This window comes from Halichoerus grypus, chromosome 5 (assembly GCF_964656455.1).
Source record: "Halichoerus grypus chromosome 5, mHalGry1.hap1.1, whole genome shotgun sequence".
Taxonomy (NCBI): domain Eukaryota; kingdom Metazoa; phylum Chordata; class Mammalia; order Carnivora; family Phocidae; genus Halichoerus; species Halichoerus grypus.
In genome coordinates this window covers 63928311-63954279 of record NC_135716.1, presented here as the reverse complement: position 1 = coordinate 63954279, position 25969 = coordinate 63928311, and the positions used below count along the sequence as shown (strand labels likewise).

The 25969-nt window shown below is 35.7% G+C and overlaps 1 protein-coding gene across 2 annotated transcripts in view; it reads left to right on the top strand.

Moving 5' to 3' along the window:
- The window catches only part of CSPP1 (centrosome and spindle pole associated protein 1), a 252250-nt gene that overhangs the window by 166162 nt on the left and 60119 nt on the right, over positions 1–25969 (top strand). For both annotated transcript variants that reach the window (XM_078072319.1, XM_078072320.1), the window contains 2 exons: positions 17553–17682; positions 19451–19598. In XM_078072319.1, the coding sequence (XP_077928445.1) occupies positions 17553–17682; positions 19451–19598 (278 nt within the window). The remainder of the gene's footprint in view (positions 1–17552; positions 17683–19450; positions 19599–25969) is intronic.

Sequence of the window (25969 nt, the reverse complement as noted above, 5' to 3'; positions counted from 1 at the left end):
AAATCTAGTATTCTTTTTCTAGGCCTAGATCCCAAAGATTTTATCTTGTTTTTTTCCTTCCCCTAAAAGCCTTACAGTTTTTTGTTTAAGTCCATGATCCATTCTGAGTTAATTTTTAGGTAAGATGTGAGGCTTAGATCGAAGGTCTTTTTTTTTTTCTTTTTCTTTTCCTTTTTTTTGGCGGGGGGGGCCTGTGGGTGTCTAGAATCACTTGTTAACAAGATTACTTTTCCTCTATTGAATTGCTTTTGCATCTTTGTCAAAATCCACTGGACATCTTTATGTGAGTCTGTTTCTGGGATTCTGTATTCTATTCCATTGATCTGTGTTGTGTCTCTCCCCTTAGGCCAGGAGCATTGATTATCATAGTGCTAGTAAGTTTTGAAATTGGGGAAGTGTGAGTTCTCCAAGTTTGTTTTTCTTTTCCAGGATTGCTTTGGCTGTTAAGGTCCTTTGCATTTCAGTATGAATTTTAGGATAAGCTTGTCTCTTTATGCAAAAAGTCAGTTGAGATTTTCGGTGGACATTATATGGAATCTGTAGACCTCTTTAGTATTATCATCTTAATTTTTATTTCAATTTCTTTATTTTCCTAAAATACACATAAAATAAAATTTACCATTTTGATCATTTTTTAAATTTTGTTTTATTATGTTAATCACCATACATCATTAATTTTTGATGTAGTGTTCCATGATTCATTGTTTGCATATAACACCATTCAATACATGCCCTCTTTAATACCTATCACCAGAATAACCCATCCTCCCACCCCTCTCCCCGCTAGAACCCTCAGTTTGTTTCTCAGAGTCCATAGTCTCTCATAGTTCATCTCCCGCTCCGATTCTCCCCCTTCATTTTTACCTTCCTACTACCTTCTTTTTTTTTTTTCTTTTAACATATAATGTATTTATTTGTTTCAGAGGCACAGATCTGTGATTCAACAGTCTTAACACAATTCACAGCGCCCACCATAGCACATACCCTCCCCAATGTCTATCACCCAGCCACCACATCCCTCCCACCCCCCACCACTCCAGCAACCCTCAGTTTGTTTCCCTGAGATTAAGAATTCCTCATATCAGTGAAATCATATGATACATGTCTTTCTCTGATTGATTGACTTATTTAGCTTAGCATAATACCCTCTAGTTCCATCGACGTCATTGCAAAAGGCAAGATTTCGTTTTTATGATGGCTGCATAATATTCCATTGTGTGTATATACCACATTTTCTTTATCCATTCATCTGTTGATGGACATCTTGGCTCTTTCCATAGTTTGGCTGTTGTGGACATTGCTGCTATAAACATTGGGGTGCTGCACGTACCCCTTCGGATCCCTACATTTGTATCTTTGGGGTAAATACCCAGTAGTGCAGTTGCTGGGTCGTAGGATAGCTCTAGTTTCAACTTTTTGAGGACCCTCCATACTGTTTTCCAGCGTGGCTGCACCAGCTTGCATTCCCACCAACAGTGTAGGAGGGTTTCCCTTTCTCCACATCCTCGCCAACATCTCTCATTTCCTGACTTCTTAATTTTAGCCACTCTGACTGGTGTGAGGTAGTATCTCATTGAGGTTTTGATTTGGATTTCCTGATGGTGATGTTGAGCACTTTTTCGTGTGTCTGTTGGCTATCTGGATGTCTTCTTTGCAGAGATGTCTGTTCATGTCTTCTGCCCATTTCTTGATTGGATTATTTGTTCTTTGGGTGTTGAGTTTGATAAGTTCTTCATAGATTTCGGATACTAGCCCTTTATCTGATATGTCATTTGCAAATATCTTCTCCCATTCTGTCGGTTGTCTTTTGGTTTTGTTGACTGTTTCCTTTGCTGTGCAAAAGCTTTTTATCTTGATGAAGTCCCAATAGTTCATTTTTGCCCTTGCTTCCCTTGCCTTTGGCGATGTTTCTAGGAAAAAGTTGCTGTGGCTCTCGAAGAGGTTGCTGCCTGTTTCTCCTCTAGGATTTTGGTGGATTCCTGTCTCACATTTAGGTCTTTCATCCATTTTGAGTCTGTTTTTGTGTGTGGTGTAAGAAAATGGTCCAGTTTCACTCTTCTGCATGTGGCTGTCCAATTTTCCCAACACTGTTGAAGAGACTGTCTTTTTTCCATTGGACATTCTTTCCTGCTTTATCGAAGATTAGTTGACCATAGAGTTGAGGGTCCATTTCTGGGCTCTCTATTCTGTTCCATTGATCTATGTGTCTGTTTCTGTGCCAGTACCATACTGTCTTGATGATGACAGCTTTGTGATAGAGCTTGAAGTCCGGAATTGTGATGCCACCAGCTTTGCTTTTCATTTTCAACATTCCTCTGCCTGTTCAGGGTCTTTTCTGGTTCCATACAAATTTTAGGATTATTTGTACCATTTCTTTGAAAAAAGTATTTTGATAGGGATTGCATTAAATGTGTAGATTGCTCTAGGTAGCATTGACATCTTCACAATATTTGTTCTTCCAATCCATGAACATGGAACGTTTTTCCATTTCTTCGTGTCTTCCCCAATTTCTTTCATGAGTATTTTATAGTTTTCTGAGTACAGATCCTTTGCCTCTTTGGTTAGGTTTATTCCTAGGTATCTCACGGTTTTGGGTGCAATTGTAAATGGGATTGACTCCTTAATTTCTCTTTCTTCTGTCTTGTTGTTGTTGTATAGGAATGCCACTGATTTCTGTGCATTGATTTTATATCCTGCCACTTGACTGAATTCCTATATGAGTTCTAGCAGTTTTGGGGTGGAGTCTTTTGGGTTTTCCACACAAAGTATCATATCATCTGCAAAGAGTGAGAGTTTGACTTCTTCTTTGCCAATTTGGATGCCTTTTATTTCTTTTTGTTGTCTGATTGCTGTGGCTAGGACTTCTAATACTATGTTGAACAGCTGTGGTGATAGTGGACATCCCTGCCATGTTCCTGACCTTAGGGGAAAAGCTCTCAGTTTTTCCCCATTGAGAATGATATTCGCTGTGGGTTTTTCATACATGGCTTTTATGATATTGAGGTATGTACCCTCTATTCCTATACTCTGAAGAGTTTTAATCAAGAAAGGATGCTGTATTCTGCATCTATTGAGAGGATCATATAGTTCTTGTTCTTTTTTTTTAATTAAAGTATTGTATCACATTGATTGATTTGCGGTTGTTGAACCAACCTTGCAGCCCAGGAATAAATCCCACTTGGTCATGGTGAATGTCCTTTTAATGTACTGTTGGATCCTATTGGCTAGGATTTTGGTGAGAATTTTTGCATCCATGTTCATCAGGGATATTGGTCTGTAGTTCTCCTTTTTTGATGGGGTCTTTGTCTGATTTTGGGATCAAGGTAATGCTGGCCTCATAGAAAGGGTTTGGAAGTTTTTCTTCCATTTCTATTTCTTGGAACAATTTCAGAAGAATAGGTATTAATTCTTCTTGAAATGTTTGGTAGAATTCCTCTGGGAAGCCATCTGGCCTTGGGCTCCTGTTTGTTGGGAGATTTTTGATGACTGCTTCAATTTCCTTAGTGGTTATCGGTCTGTTCAGGTTTTCTGTTTCTTCCTGGTTCAGTTTTCGTAGTTGATACATCTCTAGGAATGCATCCATTTCTTCCAGGTTATCTAATTTGCTGGTATATAGTTGCTCATAATATGTTCTTATAATTGTTTGTATTTCTTTGGTGTTGGTTGTGATCTCTCCCCTTTCGTTCATGATTTTATTTATTTGGGTCCTTACTCTTTTTTTTTTTGGTAAGTCTAGCCAGGGGTTTATCAATCTTATTAATTCTTTCAAAGAACCAGCTCCTAGTTTCGTTGATCTGTTCTACTGTTCTTTTGGTTTCTATTTCATTGATTTCTGCTCTGATCTTTATTACTTCTCTTCTCCTGCTGGGTTTTGGCTTTATTTGCTGTTCTTTCTCCACCTCCTTTAGGTGTAGGGTTAGGTTGTGTATTTGAGAAAGAAAAGAAAAAAAAAAAAAGATATGATCAAATAAGATGAGGCTGGTGAATAGATCAGTGCCACTCACTAGATTTTGGGCGTATTTTGGTCTGTTAGAAGAAACTGCCTCCCAAAATTTTAAAGAAAGAAAACTTATGTATGTACAAAAATAAGGGTAAATATGATGAAGGGATGGAATATGATTGTAAAGATGAAAATTATAAAAGATTCTGTAAAAGTATTTGAAAAGATAAGAAGTTGGTTGAAAAAAGAAAGAAGAGAAATTAAACAAAAAAAGGAGAGAATGTGATCAGGCAGGAGACTAGAACAAAGCCATACACTAGAGATTTAGGGTATATTTTGGTCTGTTAGAAGAAACTGTATCCCAAAATTTTAAAGAGAGAACAACTTATATATATACAAAAAATAAGGTTAACTACGGGAAGGGTTAGAATATGACTCTAAAAATGAAAAATAAAAAAGGTTTAAAAAAAGGGATTGATAAGATGTTTGTTGAAAAAGGGAAAAAGAAAAAAAATAATGAAAAAAAAGAAAATTAAAGTAACTTTGAAAGACTAAAGAATCATGGGAAAAAAGCCATGAATTCTATGTGCTGTATTCCTCTAGTGCTGGCATTCTGCCATTCTCATTGATCGGTAAATTTGGTCTTGGCTGGCTGTTCTTGCTGATCTTCTGGGGGAGGGGCCTGTTGCAGTGATTCTCAAATGTCTTTGCCCCAGGCGGAACTGCCCAGCCCTTGCCGGGTCTGGGCTAGGTAATCTGCTCTAGTTTGCTCTCAGGAGCTTTTGTTCCCTGCAAGCTTTCTGTACAGCTTTGGAGGATGAGAGTGAAAATGGCAGCCTCCCAGTCTCCCTCCCGGAGGAGCCGAGAACTCGGGGCCCCACTCCTCAGTGCACCCCCAGAGAAAAGCAGTCAATCACTCCCATCTCCCCAGTCTCCCGCCGCACTCCGTGCTCACCCGGCCTGTGACCAAGTGTTTCTATCTCTGGCACAGGACCCCGTTTGGAGTCTCCAAACCCCACAGATCCCTGTGGTGCGCTCCCGCGCCCCTCCTCCCGGGGGAGGAAGAGGAGTCTCCCCAGATCTGCTGCTTGTTGGGTCCCTGCTGGAAGAGCAGTGGCCTGACTGTGCCGTGGATCACGGTTTATGGCAACCCTGAGCTGAGAGCCCACTCCTCGGCTCCGTCTCTGCAGCCAGCTTCCCCGCTCCGATACCTGGGATCTCTGTCACACTCAGGCACCCCTGGTCTTTCTGTGATCCCAAGGGTCCTGAGACCGCACTGTCCCAGTGAGGGTTCTACCCCCCGCTTAGCCTCTGGAGCGATGTCCCTCAGCGGAGCAGACTTCTAAAAGTTCCGATTTTGTGCTCCGCTGCTCTATCACCTGCCGGGAGCGGCTGACGGAGGCTTCCTCCCCCCGCGCTCTGTCTTCCCGCATATCATCTCAGATTCACTTCTCTGCACGTCCTACCTTCCAGAAAGTGGTCGCTTTTCTGTTCAGAGATTTGCTTCTGTTCTTTTCTTCGATCTCCTATTGAGTTCGTAGGTGTTCAGAGTGGTTTGATGACTATCTAGCTGAACTCCTGGGACCAGACGAAATTTAGGTCTCCTACTCCTGCGTCATCTTGCTGCTTCTCCCATTTTGATCATTTTAAGTGTGTAGTTCAGTGGTATTAAGTACATTCATATTGTTGTGCAACCATCACCACCACCTGTTTGTAGAACTCTTTTCGTCTTGTAAAACTGACTCTGTACCTGTTAAACAACATCTTCCTGTTCCCCCTCCTCCTGCCCCTTTCTGTCTCTATCATTTCAACTACTTTAGGTACCTCATAGAAGTCAAATCATATGTTACTCATCTTTTTGTGTCTGGCTTATTTTACTTACCACTCTTTTCATCTTGTAAAACTGACTCTGTACCTATTAAACAACATCTCCCTATTCCCCCTATTCCCCCTCTTCCTGCCCCTTTCTGTCTCTATCATTTCAACTACTTTAGATACCTCATAGAAGTCAAATCATATGTTACTCATCTTTTTGTGTCTGGCTTATTTTACTTACCATAATGTTTCAAGGTTAGCCCATGTTGTAGCATAAGTCAGAATTTCCTTCCTTTATAAGGCTGAATAATACTTGATTGCTTATCCATTCATCCGTCAATGGGTGCTTGGGTTGCTTCCATGTTTTGGTGTTGCAAATATGCAGCTGTGAACGTGGGTATACAAGTATCTCTTCTAGACTCCGCTTTTGGTTTTAAGTATACCCAGAAGTGGAATTGCAGGATCAAGTGGTAATTACTATCAGGTAACCACCATACCGTATTCCACAGCAGCAGTACTATTTTTTCATTCCCATCAACTGTACATGAGGGTTCTCAGTTCTCTACCTCCTCACCAACACTTGTTCTTTTTGTTTTATTTGATAAGAGCCATCCTAATGGATATGAATTGTTATCTCATTGTGATTTTGATTTGCATTTCCTTACAATTCCTGCTCTGTTGATAGTATCTAGCAACACTATAGATGCACACAGATTTTTAATCTTCATGAAGTTTAATTTGCCTATTTTTTTTTCTTTTTTGACTGTGTCTTTGTTGTCCCATCTAAGAGATTATTGCCAAATCCAGTACTGTGAAGCTTTTGCCCTATGTTTTCTTCTAAGAGTTTTACAGTGTTTGGTATTACATTGAGGATTTTGATCCATTTTGAGTTAACTTTGGTATGAAGTGTTATTAAGGGTCCAGCTTCATTCTTCGCATGTGGATATCATTTTCTTAGCATCATTTGTTGAAAATATTGTCCTTTCCCTAATGTATGGTCATGGCACTGTTGCAAAAATTAATTTACTTTACGTGCATGCGTTTAGTTCTGACCTCTATTGATCTTTATGTCTGTCTATATGCCAGTTCCATACTGTTTTGATTACTGTAGCTTTGTGATGAGTTTTAAAATCAGGAAGTGTGAGTCCTGTAGCATTCTTTTTCAAAATTTTTTTGACTATTTGGGGTCCCTTGAGAAAATAAAATTTTAATAAGCGTTTTCTATTTCTGCAAAAAAAATCATTGAGATTTAGATAAGGCTTGCGTTGAATCTGCACATCACTTTGGGTAGTATTGACATCTTAACAATATTAAGACTTCTAATCCGTAAATGGGGTACATTTCCATTTATTGTCTTCTTTAATTTCTTTCGCAATGTTTTATAGTTTTCAGTGTATGTACAAGTCTTTCACTGCTGTGGTTAACTTAATTTCTAAGTATTTTGTTCTGTTTGATGCTATTATAAATGGAATTGTTTTTGTAATTTCCTTTTCAGATTGTTCATTGTTTGTGTATAGACATGCAACTGATTATTGTGTGTTAACTTTGTATCCTGCCATTGCTGAATTTGTTTTACTAACAGGTATTTTTTGTGTGTGGAATCTTCAGAGTTTTCTATGTATAAGATCATATCATCAACGAACAGAAATTTACTTCTTACATTCCAGTTTGGATGCCTTTTACTTATTTTTCTATCCTTATTACTCTGGCTAGAACTTCCTGTACTATGTTCAATAAAAGTAGTGAAAGTGGGTACTTTTGCCTTGTTCCTGATCTTAGAGGAAAAGTTTTCAGTCTCTTAAATATGGTGTTTATTATGTTGAGATAGTTTCCTTTTATTTCTAGTTTGTTGAGTGTTTTTATCAAGAAAGATTGTTAAATTTTATCATTCTTTTTCTGCATCAGTTGAGATGATCATGTGGTTTTTTTTCCTCACTTCATTCTGTTAATGTGGTATATAATATTGACTGATTTTTGTATGTTAACCATCCTTGTATTCCAGGAATAAATACCCCCCCGACCATGGTGTTTAATTCTTTTAAAAGGCTTTTGAATTTGGCTTGCTAGTATTTTGTTGAGGATTTTTACATCAGTGGTCACAAGCAGTATTAGTCTGTAGTTTTCTTGTAGCATCTTTGTCTGGTTTGGGTATCAGGGTAAATGCTGGTTTCTCAGCATGTGTTAGGATGTCTTCCCTCCTCTTCAAGTTTTTGGAAAAGTTTGAGAAGGATTGTTGTTAATTTTCCTTTGGTAGAATTTATCATTGAAGCCATCAGGGCCATGGCTTTACTCTGTGAGGAAATTTTTGATTAGTGATTCAATTTCCTTACTAGTTGTAGTGTTTCTTTAGTCTGTTTCTTTATGGTTTAGTCTTATATCTTAACAATAATAACTCTCCAATCCATGAATGTGGAATGTCTTTAAAATTATTTGGGGTTTTTTAATTTCTTCCAATGATATTTTGTCACTTTTAGACTGTTTAACTTCTGTTTAATTTGTTCCAAAGTATTTAATACTCTTTGGTGTTGTGAATGGAATTCTTCTCTTAATTTCATTTCCATATTATTCATGCTAGTTTGTAGAAATACAGTTGAACTTGGTGTATTGATCTTGTATCCTGCAACTTTGCTGAACTCTTAATTTTTAAGTTTTTAGTGGATTTCTTAGCATTTTCTGTATGCGTGATTTTATGTCTTCAGTAAATGAAGATAATTTTATTTCTTCCTTTCCAATCTTATGCCTTTTCTTTTTCCTCTTAATTGTCTTTCTTAGAACCTTCAGTACAATGTTGAATGAACATTATGACAGTGGATATCTTTATCTTATTCTCATCTTAAGTGGAAGGGATTTATAACCATTAAGTGTGATGTTGTAGGCTTTTTGTAATTGCCTTTATCAGCTTGAGGAAGTTTCCATCTATTCTTTGTTGATTGTTTTTATCATAAATGATGTTTAGAATTTTAATATATTTTAACATATTTCTAAATTAGAAGTTGAATTTTGCTAGTTGCTGCTTCTGCATTTATTGAGATGCTTCAGAGGGTTTTGTTCTTGATTCTATTAATATGGTGTATTATATTGATTAATTTCAGATATTAAATCAACCTTGAATTCCTGTGATAAATCCCACTTGGTCATGAAGTATAATCCTTATTATATGTTGCTGGATTATTCAGTTTGCTAATTTTTTGTTGAGGATTTTTACCTCTATATTTATGAGTGATATTAGTCTTTGGTTTTGTTTTCACGTCTGATTTTTTTTTTTTAAACATTTTACTTATTTGAGAGAGAGAGTGTGAGTAGCAGGGAGGGAGAGGGAGGAGGGGAAAAAATCTCAAGCAGAATGCGAGCTGAGCGTGGAGCCCAGTGGGGGCCCTGATCCCACAACTCCGAGATCATGACCCGAGCTGAAACCCAAGAGTTGGACGTTCCACTGACTGAGCCATCCAGGTGCCCCTTCATGTCTGATTTTGCTATCAGGATAGTACTAGCCTAATAGAATTAGTTGGAAGTGTTCCTCCATTTTCTGTTATTTTGGGGTTTGTGAAAGATTGTTGTTAGTTGTTTCATTGTGGTAGAGTTTACGAGGAAATTAGTTGGCTCTTGTCTTTTTTTTTGTGGGTAGTTTTTTTTTTTATTACTAATTCAATGTCTTTACTTGTCATCAGTTTATTTAACATTTTTTCTTGTGTCTGTTTTGGTAGTTTGTATCTTTCTAGGAATTTACCTATGTCATCAAGATGATCTAATTTGTTGGCATAGTGTTGTTCATAGTATTCCCTTACAGTCTTTCTAAGTTTTATAAGGTCAGTAGTGATATTCCTTCTTTTATTCCTGATTTCAATAATTTTAGTCTTTTTTTTTTTTGTCATTCTAGCTACACCTATGTCAATTTTGTTGATCTTTTTAAAGAATTAACTATTGGTTTAGCTGATTTTCTCTCTTGTGCTTATTTCCATTTCATTTATTTCTGCTCTGATCTTTTTATTTCATTCATTTTGCTTACTTTGGGTTCAGTTTGCTCTTAAATTTTCTAGTTTTTGAAGGTGGGAGGTTAGGTTATTGATTTGGTGTCTTCTCTTTTAATATATGTATTTATAACTATAAATTTTCCTCTGAGTACTACTTTAGCTGTATCCCTGGCATTTTGTATGTTGTCTCTTTATTTTCATTCATCTCAGAGTATTTTTCAGTTTCTCCTTTGATTTCTTCATTGATCTATTGGTTACTTTAGAGTGTGTTAAATCCACACAATTGTGAATCTCTCAATTTTCCTCTTCTTACTCATTTCTAGTATAATTCTGTTGCAGTTGGACAACATACTTTGTATGATTTCAGTGCTTTTAAATTTAGTGAGGTTTGTTTTATAAACTAACATATGGTCTGTGCTGGAGAATTCTGTATACATTTGAGAAGAATGTGCATTGTCCTGTTGTTGAGTGGATCATTCCATCAATGTGTCTTAGATCTAGTTGGCTTGTAATATTATTTTCTGTATTTCCTTGTCGATCTTCTGTGCAGTTGTTCAGTTGTACTATCTATTGTTAGAAGTGAAGTACTGAAGTCTGACTATTTTTGATTTGTCTGTTCTCTCTTCAGTTCTGTTTTTGCTTTTTGTATGTTGGATCTGTAGTTGCATACATGTATGTTTATAATTATTATGTCTTAATGATAAGTTGACCCTTTATCAGAATAAAAGATTCTTTTTTGTGTCTAGTAATGGCTTTTGACCTAAAGTGTATTTTATCTGTTATAAATGTTGCTACTCTTGTTTTTTTTTTTTTTTTCTTTTGTTAGCTTCCATGGTATATAATTTTCCATGTCTTACCCTCAGTATATTTATTTGAATCTAAGTGTGTCTCTGCAGACAGCATACTTTTGCATCCTGATCTGTCTCCCTCTACCCCACCCCCCCACCAGCCCACCCTTTTCTGCTAGCCTGTGCCTAAATTTACATATTGTGCAATTCTTATTAAGGTAGAATTTTTGTCAGCTATTTTGCTTTTTAAAAAAATACCTCTTTTTTGTTTCTCTGTTCTTCTATTAATGCCTTCTTTTATGTTAAATATTTTTTTAAAGATTCTATTGATTGATTGATTGATTGATTTAGAGAGCATGTGCATGTGTCTGCTAACCAGGGGAGGGGCAGAGGGAGAAGAAGAGAGAGAAACAGACTCCCTGCTGAGCTCGGAGCCTGACACTGATGCGGGACTTGATCAACCAGTTAGATGCTTAACCAGCTGAGCCACCCAGGCACCATTATGTTAAATACAGCATTCCTTTTTACTCTCTTTTAGTATGATTTTTGTGGGTTTTTTTGTGTTTTTGTTACAGATTAAAATTATTGTGTTAATTTAAAAGAATTGAGTTTAGGTCAATATTAATTTAAAATAGTAGAAAGTTTTTTCTCAATTGTAATGCCAGTCCTTCCCTTTTCCTTGATGCCATTGTTGTCAAACAGATTACATCTTTATACATTTAAACTTGTCAACAGTTTTATAATTCTTTTCCTTTCTTGTTCCTTTGTTTCTTTGTGTATTTGTCTTTTAAGTTAGAGAATAGAGTTGCAACTAAAAACATATTTGTAATATCTTTTATCTTTGCTTACGTGTAGTTACTGTTATTGATGTTTTTTATTTCTTTGTGTTTACTCCAGTTACTATCAAGTGTTCCTCATTTCAATCTGAAGTGCTCCATTCAATATTATAAGACATGTCTGTTAGTGATGACTTCTCTGAGTTTTTACTGAATGGCCTAATTAGCTTTAATGTTCTAATTTTGCTTTTATTTTTGAAGGATAGTTTTCCTGGGTATGGAATTCTTGGTTAAAATTCTTTTTTCTGTCAGCATTTTGAATGTCATCTCATTGCCTTCTGGTCTTCATGGTTTCTGTTGAGCTGTTAATCTTACTGAAGATCCCTTGTATCTGATCAGTTGTTATTTTCTTGCTATTTTCAAGATTCTCTCTTTGTCTTTAGGTAGATTGACTATAATATATATATGTATGGATCTCTGAGTTTTCCTGCTTAGAATTTGATGAGCTATTGGATGTGCTGATTAATGTTTTTCGTCAAATTTGGGAAATTTTCAGCTATCATTCAAACATTCTTTATGTCTCTTTCTTTGTCTCCTTTCTTTCTGAGATTCCTATTATGTTTATATTGGTGTACTTGATGGTGTCCCACAGGGTCTCTGAAATTCTGTTCATTTTTATTCAACACTTTTCCTCTGTTCCTTAGACTGGATAATTTCAAGTGACTTATCTTCAAGTTCAGTGATTGTTCCTTCTGCCTGCTAAAATCTGTTGTTGAGACCCTCTAGTGAATTTGTCTTTTCAGTTTTTGTACTTCCCAACTCTATAATTTTTTAATAATTTTTGTGTAACATTGTTCTTCTCCTTTCCTTTAATTCTTTCGGTATGGTTTTCTTTAGTTTTTCCAAGGTATTTGTAATACCTCATTCAAAGTCTTTGTCCAGCAAGTGCAACATGTGGGATTCCTCAATGACAGTTTGTATTGACTGATTTCTTTTTCCTGTATATGGTCCATACTTCCCTGTTCCTTTGCTAATCTCATATAAATTTTTTTGTTATTGAAAACTGAACATTTAAAAAGATAAAATGTGGCAGTTGTGGAAATCAAATTTTCTCCTCTCCCTAAGGCTTATATTGTTTTTTCTATTTGTCATTGTGGCTCTTTTTAAAGTAACTATTGTGAACTAATTCTGTAAAGTTTATATTATTTGTCATGTGTGGCTACTGATGCCTCTGCTGGGTTAGCTTAATAGTTAGGTCATGACTGGACAGAGATTTCCTTAAAGGGCTTAAATTTCCTTCAAAGACTTAAATCTCTAATACTCTTTGTTGAGTGTTTCGTGTTTGTGTTGGGGCATGTTCAGTACAGTACTCCAGCAGTTTTCATCTCTGCTTTAGCCTTTACTTCATTCTAGCACAGATCCTCAGTACCAGCCAGAAGTGAGAGATCAGGTTGTTCTCACAGCTTTTTTGAATATCTGTGTAACTCCGCATATGCATGTGGCTTTCTAGATTCACAGGAATATGTTAGTTTTTCAAGCCTGTATGGTTATGTTTTTCCCTGATTTTTCTCAGGGGTCAGGCTTTTGCTTGCCTCAGTGGTTTTGCTGCCACAGATAACTGTAATGCTGGACAATTGCTGCTGATTATTTTCTACAAACATTTCATGATAAGAATATTTATACCGATTAAGCTCTAAGTATGTGTTAAATAAAGGCAGGCTTTAAGAATGGAGCTTTTCCAGGGAGCTGCCAGATAGGTCAACAGTGACACTTTTCTAGAGATTGGCTGTTTGGGGAGCTCCAAACCTATTCTACATTTCCAGTGGCAGTGGGCTGCTGGTTTTTACAGCTGCCATTTGTGGTAGGCTGTTGGATTTTAAGGTTTCAGTAGAGTGAATGGGAAGGGCAGGTTCACATGCCATAAAGATTATTGTTCTTAGTGAAAGTTCCTATCTTTTAATTTTTTAAAACTCTTCTTGGATTGTTGCAAGCCTTTCATTAATTTTCAGAATTATAAAGTTGATTTTGGCAATTTTTAACTTAAATACTTAATGTATTTAACAATACTTGAATGGAGTAGCAGATTTTCGGAGGTCCCTACTTTGCCATTGTGGAAGTGTTTCCCAGTTTTAGAACACTGATCTCCGTAAGACCCCTTATGCCCATTTACTGTTAGTTGTGGGTCCTGTGCCCAGTGTAGTTTTTTTTTTTTTTCCAGTGTAGTTGTTTTTTAAGTTGTCCTTTTTTCTATTATGTTTTTCTGAATGCCACATTAAAAAGTATAAAATTTGAATAAAATAGTAACAGTTAAATAGTGGAATTACCTCATTAATTTCTTACAAACTATTTCCTAATGTATTTATTTATTTCCAAGCATTTTAACCTAACTAGAGGTGGGAGGAACCTGTGATTCTGTTAACTGTTTTGGTGTGCACATGATCTATCTTCTTTCCAATGTTTTATTTCTTTAACACAGCTTAATTCATAGGTAAAAATGTTATAGGAAAGAGGCTTGTAAGTCTGCCATTCAATCCCCAAAACTGTATTCACTGATTGATGACTTGTCCTTAGAATTTTAATTGTCCAAATTGGCTATACATTTACTAAAACAGTAATAGTCATAATAGTAGCAATTTCAATTTACTGAGTAGTATATGCTGCTGTCATGTCATTGTATACATTATACATTATATCTATCAATATTTGCAACTGGAAGAAATTGGAACTCATCTATATAAAGTGACTTCCCTAAGTCCTCAGTCAATAAGCAGTTATGGTAGAAATCTAAAGTAGTTTTGTCTGGCTTCAAAGCCTTAACTCTTTGCCACACTTTAGGAAACTTATCAAAATTACACTGCAATGATTTGTGATAACAGAAGAGGTTATAATTATTTTGTAAACCACTGTTTGCCACCTATACAAAGTACTATCTTTTTGGTGAGCAAGGTCTCTTCAGGACCAAATTAAAGAGCTTTAGAGCTGAAAAGGGTGTTTATGATTTCTTAACATGAGGTGTGTAGGTTTTAGAGAGGCTATATAAATCCATTGAAATATTGTATGCATAATTTTTGTATATATAAGTGTCTGCAGTGAAAGTAGATAGTTTTTAATCAAATTCGCAAAGGAAATGTCGCAGATTCCCTTCCCAAAGATTAGGAGATACATTGATGGGTGTCTGTGGCTACACTGAAGACCAGATTATCTCCTGCGATTTTGACAGTGTCATCCACTTCTCCAGTTTTGATATTGGCATTGTCCTTAATAACCCCTTTTCACATTCATTTCTTGCATGACAATAAATTTGACTACATCGTCTGTATGGTGCACTTCATTGTCTGGATGATTTCGAAGTAGTAAGAGCTCTGGATCACCAGAGAAAGATGGAAAAAAAGGAAGGAAGAGAGGAAGAGGAGCCTTCATTTGCTGAGGAATCACTGCTCCAACTTTACTCAACACTTAAAACTGTCTTTGGCACAATTTCCATCCCAGGTCTCATAAGCAGGGCAGGGTTTTAGAGATTCTGCTAGTCTTAAGCCATCAATATCATCAGTAAAATCTATAATGACTCATTGAAAAAAGAAAAAAGTATAAATTTATCTATTTTTTTCTTTTGTTTATTTTTTGAATGCTGATAAAATATTAATAGTTTTGCTGAATACAAAATCAATATATAAAAAGCAGTTGCAGGAAGTGGCAATTTCTTAAAAAGTTAAACATGCTTATCAGACATCACTTGAGTTGTCCTCCTAGGTATATACTTAAGAGAAATGTAGATATATGTACACACAAAGACTTGTATGTGAATGTTCATAACAGTATTATTCATAATACTTCTAAGTATAAATAGTTTAAATGTCCATAAATGGATAAACAAAATGCATTATATCCATATAAATGAAATACTATTCAGCCATAAAAAAGAATGAATTCTTTTTAAAAAAATTTTTTTTATTTAGATTCAATTTAGTTACCATGTAGTGTATTACTAGTTTCAGGGGTAGAATTTAGTGATTCATCAGTTGCCTATAACACCCCAGTGCTCATTACATCAAGTGGCCTCCTCAATGCCTGTCACCTATTTATCCCATCTCCCCACCTACCTCCCCTCCAGCAGCCCTCAGTTTGTTTCCTATGGTTAATGGTCTCTTATGGTTTGCCTCCCTCTCTGTTTTCTGTTTTCCTCTTATTTTATTTTTCCTTCCCTTCCCCTATGTTCATCTGTTTTGTTTCTTAAATTCCACATATGAGTGAGATCATACGGTATTTGCCTTTCTCTGACTGACTTATTTCGGTTAGCATAATACCCTCTAGTTCATCCACATTGTTGCAAATGGCAAGATTTCATTCTTTTTGATGGCCGAGTAATATTCCATTGTGTGTATGTGTACACACACACACACACACACACCCACACCACATCTTCTTTATCCATTCTTCTGTCGATGGACATCTGGGCTCTTTCCATAGTTTGGCTTTTATGGACATTGCTGCTATAAACACTGGGGTGCAGGTGCCCCATCGGATCACTATGTTTGTGTCCTTTGGATAAATACCTAGTAGTGCAGTTGCTGGCTCATAGGGTAGTTCTATTTTTAACTTCTTGAGGAACCTCCATACTGTTTTCTGAAGTGGCTGCATCAGTTTGCATTCCCACCAACAGTGTAAATGGGTTCCCCTTTCTCTACGTTTTCACCAACATCTGATGTTTCCTGACTTGTTAATTTTAGTCATTCTGACTGGTGTGAGGTGGTATCTCATTGTGGTTTTGATTTCTATTTCCCTGCTGCTGAGTGATGTGGAGCATTTTTTCATGTGTCTCTTGGCTATTTGTATGTCTTCTTTGGAGAAGTGTCTGTTCATATATTCTGCCCATTTCTTGACTGGATTTTTTGTTTTTTGGGGGTGTTGAGTTTGATAAGTTCTTTTAGATAGTGGAATTTATAGCCAGTTTGTTTTGAGAGATTGGTCTTACTCAAATAAGCCCTTTCAACCTTCTTTATTCATATGTACATGCAGAGCCCCGTGCTCTTAAAAAGTCTAACATCTTTTAGGAACCATTTGCTCTGGCTCTCCTCATCTTTCCTTTTCTTTTTAAAATTTTTTTTTGATGGGGGGAAGTGGAGAGGGAGGGGGAGAGAGAATCTTCAGCAGGCTCCACAACTAGCTTGGGGCTCGGTCTCATGACCCTGAGATTGTGACCTGAGTCAAAATCAAGAGTTGAACACTTAACCAACCGAGCCACCCAGGCACCCCATCCTCATCTTTTATCCTCTCATGATCCAGTGTGACAGTATACATAAACGTATCTGTTTATCCTAATAAAAGATTGTAGGGGTGCATGGGTGGCTCAGTCGTTAAGCATCTGCCTTCAGCTCAGGTCATGATCCCATGATCCCCTGGGATTGAGCCCCGCATCAGGCTCCCTGCTCAGCGGGAATCCTGCTTCTCCCTCTCCCACTCCCCCTGCTTGTGTTCCCTCTCTCGCTGTGTCTCTCTCTGTCAAATAAATAAAATCTTTAAAAAAAAAAAAAGATTGTAAATAAATTGTATAAGTTAGATACACAAAAGGAACTCATTATTTGAAGTGATGATGTTTTTGGAATGAGAAGCCTCTTGTAGTCTCTTTAATAATTACAGTTTTATTATAAAACTAATATTTGAGTATCTTCTGTAATTCAGATTTTTAAGTGTATTGCTTTCTTCAAAGTGGCTGCATTCCTGTATTTAAGACAAATAGCACTTTTTTGCTTGAGATTTATATAACCATAATATGTTTTAAATTTTTCCTTTTTTGATTCCTTGCAAGTTTTTCAAAAATTTGAGTTTTATTTGGGACAGTCAGTAATTTTATTTTATTTTTGAAATGGCTAAGAAGTTATTACTTTATATTAGAGTACATTTATTAAGTAAATTATTAGTTATAATATTGGGAAACTTCTACCATATTGTTATTTCTCTACATTCAGAAAAGTGCATAAGTCATATATATACTGCTTGATGTATTATCACCAAGTTTTTGCCCCCATGTATCTGCCACGTAGGTCAAGAAATAGATCTAATAAATTTGAAAGTTCCATTAATTGTGAAACAGAGACAGTAGAGAGAGCTTAGTAAGGGGACATTTACTTAAGGATTTCTCTTTGACCTACAGAGAAACATTTTTCTGTGTTTTTAAATCTACTTAAACGCTGTGCTATTTCAAAGGAGTGTTGTATTCTTGCTTTGTCACAGATGAATTAAAATTATTGTGTACTTGATATAGGAATATGGTTGGACAGAATGAACTGAAAATTACAAGTGATCGAGCAATAAATTCAGGATTGTTTTTTGAAGATAAACCAAAGCCTTCAAAACAGGCACTTCAGTCTTACCAAGAAGCTTTGCAGCAACAGGTATTCATTCATTCATTCATTCATTCAGTGTTGAACATCTTATGTGTTAGCACAATGGTCCCTTAGAACTCAGTTTGGCAGAGGAGAAAACAATACCAGTCATTTATATTTCAGTATGATAAATTTTGATGCAGATAGATTATAATGCTCTCGGAAGAATAGGATAAGAATAATTGCCTGGCAGTTAGGAGGGCTTCATGTATTGTTGATACTTGAACTACATGTTATACAATGAATAGATTTTAAATTCCTGGCATATATTCAGGGAATGGAAATTGATGTGGGAGAAGGGGCTGAAGTGTTAGATTGTGCTCGATTGTGAAGGATTAACTAATAAGGAATTTTCAGTTTCATCCTGTTCGGGAGAGCCTAAGGGAGGAAAGTTTAAGCCAGAGAGTGAAAGGAATAGTTGATGTGAATACCTTTAAGTTTTAGGAGGGTAGCTAGTTGTGATGTATATGATTGGGAAAGAGATATGGCAGAGAAACCTTTCAGTAGACTATTGAGGCAGTCCAGACTGGAGGTAATGGGAGGATATCCAGAAGACAACTCTGGGATTTATTGATAGAACTTATATATAGGGAATGAGAAAGAACAAAGGGCTTGAAGATGATTCTGAATGTTGTAGTCTATGTGAATAATGAGGCTATGAATATGAACTAAGAGAAAAAAGAAGTAGAACACTTTTAGGGAGGAGGATAATGGGTTCTATTGTAGTTTGTAATATTTGAAGAGAGTTTACTTCAAAGTAATTGTATCAAATGTATGGGGTTTTCTGGGGAGTATCCATATCTCTGAGAGAATTCTGGGACTCTTGGTAGGTATATGTCCATCTGAAGTACTTTTCTGTAAAACTCTATAAAATTTTAAATTGTAGAATTACAACTTTATTTTTCGGATGGTAGGTTTCTACAAATAAAAGATTGAATTTATATATCTGTTTTCAAATGAGCATATTAAAAACACTGCTGACAAAACTACATTTCCTAACTCTAGAATTTTATTTCATGTATGTGATGACTTCTTGGCCTTGATGGAGTGGTTGCTTAAATTTTCCATGCATGTGGTTATGATTTGTGTGTGTGTGTGGGGGGGGGGGGTTATGATTTTAAAAGTAATTTTCCAAAATGTAGATACTTGCTCATTGCCTATCCATATGTTTCTAGAGACCTAACCTGTGCTTATACTTGTTGATGAGAAGACTGTTTTATATGCTTTCATAAAGTTGTACTTAAAGGAGCCCAGAATTCTCCAAATAGCTTTGAACCTTCAACCTCTTGAATTCTGGGAATGGAGTTTGCACAGGGTAGAGTAGGTCTGGTGAGATGTGGGGAGTAGTTTGTGGCTGGCCAGGTCCCATAAAAGGATAGGTGGAAAAGGAAAGTAGGGAGATCCTATTGGTCCTCATGCAGCTGGTGAGGTTAGGGAAGGAGTGGCTCAGGTAGAAGTTGGTGGGAAGGAAGAATTGGTTCAGTCCCAACTGGCATTAGTGGCTAGAAAGCACTCTAGTAGCAGTGATGTGAGGGACCAACAGCTGTTTATTCTCGCCAAGGAAGTGTTTTTAAATTGGGTATTCCATAGATTTGTGATTTCAAATTTTATGGTGAAGCATATTGTAAAAATAAAAAACCAAACCAAACAAAACAAAAAAACCCAAACAAAACCAAACTCCAGTTTTTTTTTCTAATAAGAAAAATAAAAACTGATATTGACTAAACTTTTTGTATCAGAATACTTGTCAGCACTAATGTTTCTTAACATTATCAAGATTCGGGAAAGAGAAGAAAGAAGAAAGAGAGAACGTGAAGAAAAAGAAGAATATGAAGCTAAGTTAGAAGCTGAAATGAGACGTTACAACCCCTGGGGAAAAGGTGGAGGTGGTGCTCCTCTGAGAGATGCGAAAGGAAATCTGATAAGTATGTTATTTCCATTGATCTGTTGTTTTTAAAAGAAACTGAACTATTTTTAAATTTTTAAAAGAATGGGGTGGTAGAAGAAGTGGGAATCGTAGCCTGTAAGGCAAGGTCTCTTTTTGTGTAGTTTAATGCAAAAGAGATATTTTGTAACACATATAATAACAGGTTAGAAAGTCTTTTTTCTTTGGAGTTCTATTCATTTAATTTTGTTGCATGTTTTTCATCCTCTAATGATAATAATTCAATTGCAGAGAAAAGCTCATGTTAGTTGGCAAGTTTTTACCCAAACTAGTGGTTAGATTTTTGAAAAAACATCCTGGTAAAAATAACAAAACTCTTAATAAATTTTTTTTTAAGTAGTAAGACATTTTTAAAATAAGTGATCTGAAATAGTTGTGGGCTGCAGTATTTCATACACGCCCTGAACCTGCACACTGCAAGGACTCCATTGAAACCTAAAGACCTGATCTCAGAAACTCTCTGGCAGGTTGCAGAATCATATTGATTGGTCTTTAAATTATGTGCTCTCAAAAATGTTTGATCTAGAGGGGCACCTGGGTCGCTCAGTCAGTTTCGTATCTGACTCTTGATTTCAGCTCAGGTCATGATCTCAAGGTTGTGAGATCGAGCCCCACTTTGGGTTCCGTACTGGGTGTGGAGCCTGTTTAAGATTCTTTCTCTCTCTCTCTCTCCCCCCCAACCGCCCGACCCCCTTCCCCCCCCCGCCATCTTTCACATGCTCTTTCTCCCTCTCTTAAAAAAAAAAATGTTTGATCTAGAAACTACAACAGCCAGCACTTTGAAAAAAAGAGGTCTTATACAACTTGTGATATATATTGGGATGGTTTCTGATTAGCTTTTAGGTAAGAATAAAAATAGACAAAGACAGGTTTTTGAAAATTATTTTATTAGAAATGAGAAATGAATAATAGAAATCCATTAAATGGTAAAAATGTAGATTTCATTTTGTTCTTCAGGTATTATACATTATTATAGGGATAGTTGAGGGATGTAGTCAGAATACTTTCTGGATATTGAGTTATTAAGAGTTCTTAAATATTATGCTTTTGCTTCTTTGTTAAAGATGGCTTATTTTAAAAAGATGTATTTGAGACCCACTTAAATTACTAAGATAACTCTTTTCTTCCCAAAGGCTTTGTTCCTTTCCTATCTTCACCTCATACTTTGCTCACGGTTTTGAAGACTGGAACTCTTACTCTTTTTATAGATGAGGTGACTTTAGGTGATATATAGATAAACATTGCGTATTTTAAAAGTTAAATGTTTATTTGAATATATATTAGAAAAACACTGGTTTTTCATTAAAGGATAGTGCTATAACATTTCCTTTTAAAGTATAGGTATTAGTTCAGGCATTTAACAAAAAGTGCTTTAACAAACAACCTCTAGGGGCGCCTGGGTGGCTCAATTGGTTAAGCAACTGCCTTCGGCTCAGGTTGTGATCCCCGAGTCTCGGGATTGAGTCCCGCATCGGGCTCCCTGCTCAGCGGAGAATCTGCTTCTCTCTCTGACCCTACCCCTTCTTGTGCTCACTCTCGCGCTCTCTCTCTCTCTCAAATAAATAAATAAAATCTTAAAACAACAACAACAACAAAAAACAACCCCTAATTATCAGAGGCTTGAGGCTTAAGGTTTAAGGCAGTTAAAGTTACTTCTCACTTACATCACAGTCTGATGCTGTTTGGGTGGTTCTCCTCCAAGAGGTGACTCAGGAATCCAGGGCTCTTCTTTTGTGTCATTCCTCCACTTTGAAATCCTGCACTTCCAGCAGCCAAACAGGGTTCAGTGGTGGGAGATTGAGTTGAGAGTTTTGTGGGGGCTCTGGCCTAGAAGTGGAGGGAATATTGCTTTGTCTTTGCTCCAATATTCAGACCTAATTATAAGGAGACATAATTATAGTGCCTAGGAGGAGGATATGAAATTGATAAGCATCTAGTCAAGTCTTTGCTGCAGTGAATTTAAATTGTGAATTGATAGAAACATAGTAGTTACTAGGAAGGAGGTGCTTAAATGACGGAAACTTTGGTAAACACTGGAATAGAATAATTTCCTAGGACTCACAAGCTTGCCTCTAAGATTATTTCCAGTTCACACAATAGAATTAAGTTGTTCTGTATGTGTTTAGTTGGCGTAAGGGAGTAGGATAAATGTGGGTTATTGAATTATAAAATACTGTTTTAGAATTGTTTGACCTAACAGTAATGAAGCAAACTTTTCTGTGGTTTTCATTTTTAGCGGTAATGTTTACTTTGCTTATTTAATGCTACTGTCATGCCATGTGATAGAAAAGTATACTATTTTATCAAATACAGTGTAACTCTTTTTTAAGTGTTATTTTCAAAGCAGGTAACTCATCCCTTAAAGAGTATCAGTTTGTTTGTGACTGATCTATTTTGGAGAGGGAGGGAGAGGAGGGAATGTAATTTTTCTATTATATTTGAAATATGTAGTAAAGATCTGTATTCTGCTTTACTTCATGTAATGACCAAGATCATATAACTTCTGTACTTTCTGTTGGCCAACATTATTTTGGCTGCTGGCTTTTCTAGTTACTCCTGTTTTATCTTTGATCTTTTATTACAAAGAAATTAAGGAAATTTAATGTTCATCCTTATCTTAGCTCTCTAGGGAAGATCTCTATAAGGGGAAGTAGTTATTAATAAATATTAACCCATATAACTGGAATAGCATCAGCCCCCCTTTTTTGTGCATCAACCCTTTTAATGTAAATATCTCTCATTTTTATTATTCGTACGACACTCAAAATTTGTTTCATTTCTTAGCTCTCTGTTCATTAAAGTTCTTTTTTCAAGTTCTATAAAAAAACAAACTATGTTCTAATGACTTTCAGTGGGTGAATGAATAAACTGTGGTACATTCATACCATGGGTTGCTACCTAGCAATTAAAAGAATTAACTATTGATGCACATAAGAACTTGAAAGACTCTTCAGAGAAATTTTGCTAAGTGAAAGAAGCCCCTCTCTAATGGTTACATACATGTATATTCTTAAGATGATTATGGGGATGGTGATGTTACATGAATCTATCATATGTTAAAATTCTTAAAAATTACTCCAAAAAAATCAATAAAAATTAAAAAATACTTAACTAATTTGAAAGATAGCAGAAGTATCTCATAGTTCTGATTAATAGTGAGATTAAGCATTTCTTCACATATATTTAAGTATTTGTATTTCTTTTATGTATTGTATTTGCCCCAGTTAGATTTATGTTTTTTATGTTGATTATTGAGACACAATTTGCATATGACAAAATTCATCCTTTTTTAAGTGTATCATTGAGTTTTGACAGCTGATTCTAGCAGCTACTGCCACAATCAAGATATAGAACATTTCCAGTTTATCCAACCCTATATACCCTTGCCAACCTCTGATCTGCATTCTGACACAATAGTATTGCCTTTTGTGTCTTTTTTTTCTTAGTTTTAATGATTTATCCATGTTGTGTATGTCTGTAGTTTCCTTCTTTTTATTACCGAATAGGGTTCTACTATGTGGAGGTACCATAATTGTTTATCCTTTGCCAGTTGATGGATTTTTGGCTTGTTTACAATTTAAGGCTGTTATAAATAAAGCTGTTACAAACGTTTACCTTCAGGTCTTTATGTGCACATAAATTTTCATTTTTCATTGGAATGGAACTCCTGGAACATATAGTAATAAGTAAGTGTATATTTAACTTTGTTAGAAACCTCTAGAACAGTTTACAAAGTGGTTGTGCCATTTTGCATTCTTACCAGCAGCGCACAAGATTTCTGGTTGCATTGCCTCCTCATCGGCCCTTGTATTTAGCCTTTCTATTAAGTAGATAGGATATCTCATTGTGTTTTTTTTTTTAACTTCTTATTTTGAAATATTCAAGACTTAGAGAAGAGTTGCAAAGATATAGAGTGTACCCTTCACCTAGCTTCCCCTGATGTTAACATCTTCCATAATCTAGTATAGTGTCCCAAATGAGAAATTAAAATTTTAATTTAATGAGATCTCATTTCCCATGCCACACAATTTATCCCTTTAAAATATACAATTCGGGGACGCCTGGGTAGCTCAGTTGGTTGAGCATCTGCCTTTGGCTTGAGTCAGGTCCTGGGATCGAGCCCCACATCAGGCTCCTTGCTTGGCGGGGAGCCTGCTTTTCGCTCTGCCTGCAGCTCCCCCTGCTTGTGCTGTCTCTCACCAATAAGTAAATAAAATCTTTAAAGAAAATAAAATATACAATTCAGCAGTTCTTAGTATATTCACAAAGTTGTGCTACAATCACACAATTTTAGAAGATTTTGTACGTTGAATTGCCTTGATACACTTGTTGAAAATCAGTTGACCATAAAATTATTTATGGACTCTTATGTTCTGTTCCATTAATATAGATGTCTATCCTTATGCCCATATCATACTCTCTTGATTACTGTAGCTTTGTAGTAAGTTTTGAAATTGAGAAGTATGAGTCCTCCAACTTTGTTCTTCTTTTTCAAGATTGTTTTGTGTACTTGACTTCCTTTGCATTTTCATATAAATTTTACTATCATTTTGTCAACCTCAACAAAAAAGTGTGGTGGGATTTTCATTGGGATTACATTTACAAAAAGATCAATTTGGGACAGCCAGCATCTTAACTATATTGAGTCTTTTGATCCATGAATGTGGAATATTTATCTACTTATTACTCTTAGTCAATATCTTTTAGCAATATTTTGCAGTTTTCAGATATTGTAATATATTTCGTTAGTTTTTTTTTTTTTTTTGTAGGTTCTTTGGAATTTTTTAGACAATCCTGTTATCTGCAAACAGTTTTACTTCTTCCTATCCAATCTGATTGCCTTTTAGTTATTTTACTTGTGTTTTGCACTTGTTTGGAACTCCAGTACAATGATTAGAAATCCTTGTAGAGAACAGATACCCTTGTCTTGTCCGATTTTAGGTGGGAAGCATTCAGTCTTTTCACCATTCAGTGTAATGTTGACTGTAGGTTTTTTGTAGATTTTTTTTTTTTTTTTTAAATCAGGTCTAGGACGTTCTCTTCTATTCCTGCTCTTCTATTCCTTTTCACATGAGTATATGTTGAATTTTGTCAAGTGCTTTTCTACATCTTTTGAAATGATAATTTCATCTTTCTTACTCTGTCACTATATGGTGAATTACATTGACTAATTTTTTTAAAAAAGACTTTATTTATTTATTTGGCAGAGAGATTGAGAGCACAAGTAGGCAGAGCAGCAGGCAGAGGGAGAGGGAGAGACCCGACATGGGGCTCGATCCCAGGACCCTGGGATCATGACCTGAGCCGAAGTCAGCTTAACCAACTGAGCCACCCAGGCACCCCACATTGACTAATTTTTTAAATGTTGAGCCACTCTTTTATCCTGGCATCAACCCTAGTTAGTCATATTTTATTGTTTTTTTTTTTTAATTTTTTATTGTAGGATTTGATTTGCTAATATTTAGTTAGGGATCTTTGCATCTAGGCTTGTACCCTTGTCTGTTTTTCTTATAATGTTGTTGTCTGGTTTTGGTATCAGGATGATGCTGGCTTCACAGATACGAGTTGGGAAAAGTTTCCTCTTTTGTTGCTAGAATTTACCAGTGAAGTCATCTGGGCTGGGAATTTTCTCTTGGGGAAGTTTTTAAACCATGAATTCAACTTCTTTAGTAGATAAAGACATCAGTTTATTTCTTCTTGTGTGAACTTTTGTGGTTTGAATCATTAAAGGAATTTATCCATTTTATTTAAGTTTTTGAATTTATTGACATAAAAATTTTCACAGTATTATTCTTTAATGTCTGTATATAGGATCTACAGTGATAGTTTCTCTTTTATTCCTGATATTTGTAATTTGTTTATTCTTTTTTCCTTAGCCAGTCTTGCTGGAGGCTTATTCATTTTATTGATCTTTTCATAGAACCAGTTCTGGTTTTCATTGATTTTTCTCTGTTGTTGTTCTTTTCCTGTTTCATTTATTTTTCCTCTCATCTTTACTATTTTCTTCCTTTAGTTTGCTTTGTACTTAATTTTCTTTTTCTGTTTTCTCAATGTGCAAGCTTAGATTAATGATTTGATTTCTTTTCTAATACATGCATTTAAAAATGCTATAAATTTCCTTTTGAGTACTGCTTTAACTGTAGCACAAATTTTGATATGTGGTATTTTCATTTTCATTCAACTAACTTTTCTAATTTTGTGATTTTTCTTTGACCCATTATTTAGACATGAGTTTTTAAAATTTCCATATATTTGGTAACTTTCTTTTATTCACTTCTGGTGTACTCTTGTTCAGATAATATACTTTTTGTCATTTTAATATTTTTAAATTCATGAGATTTATTTTATGGA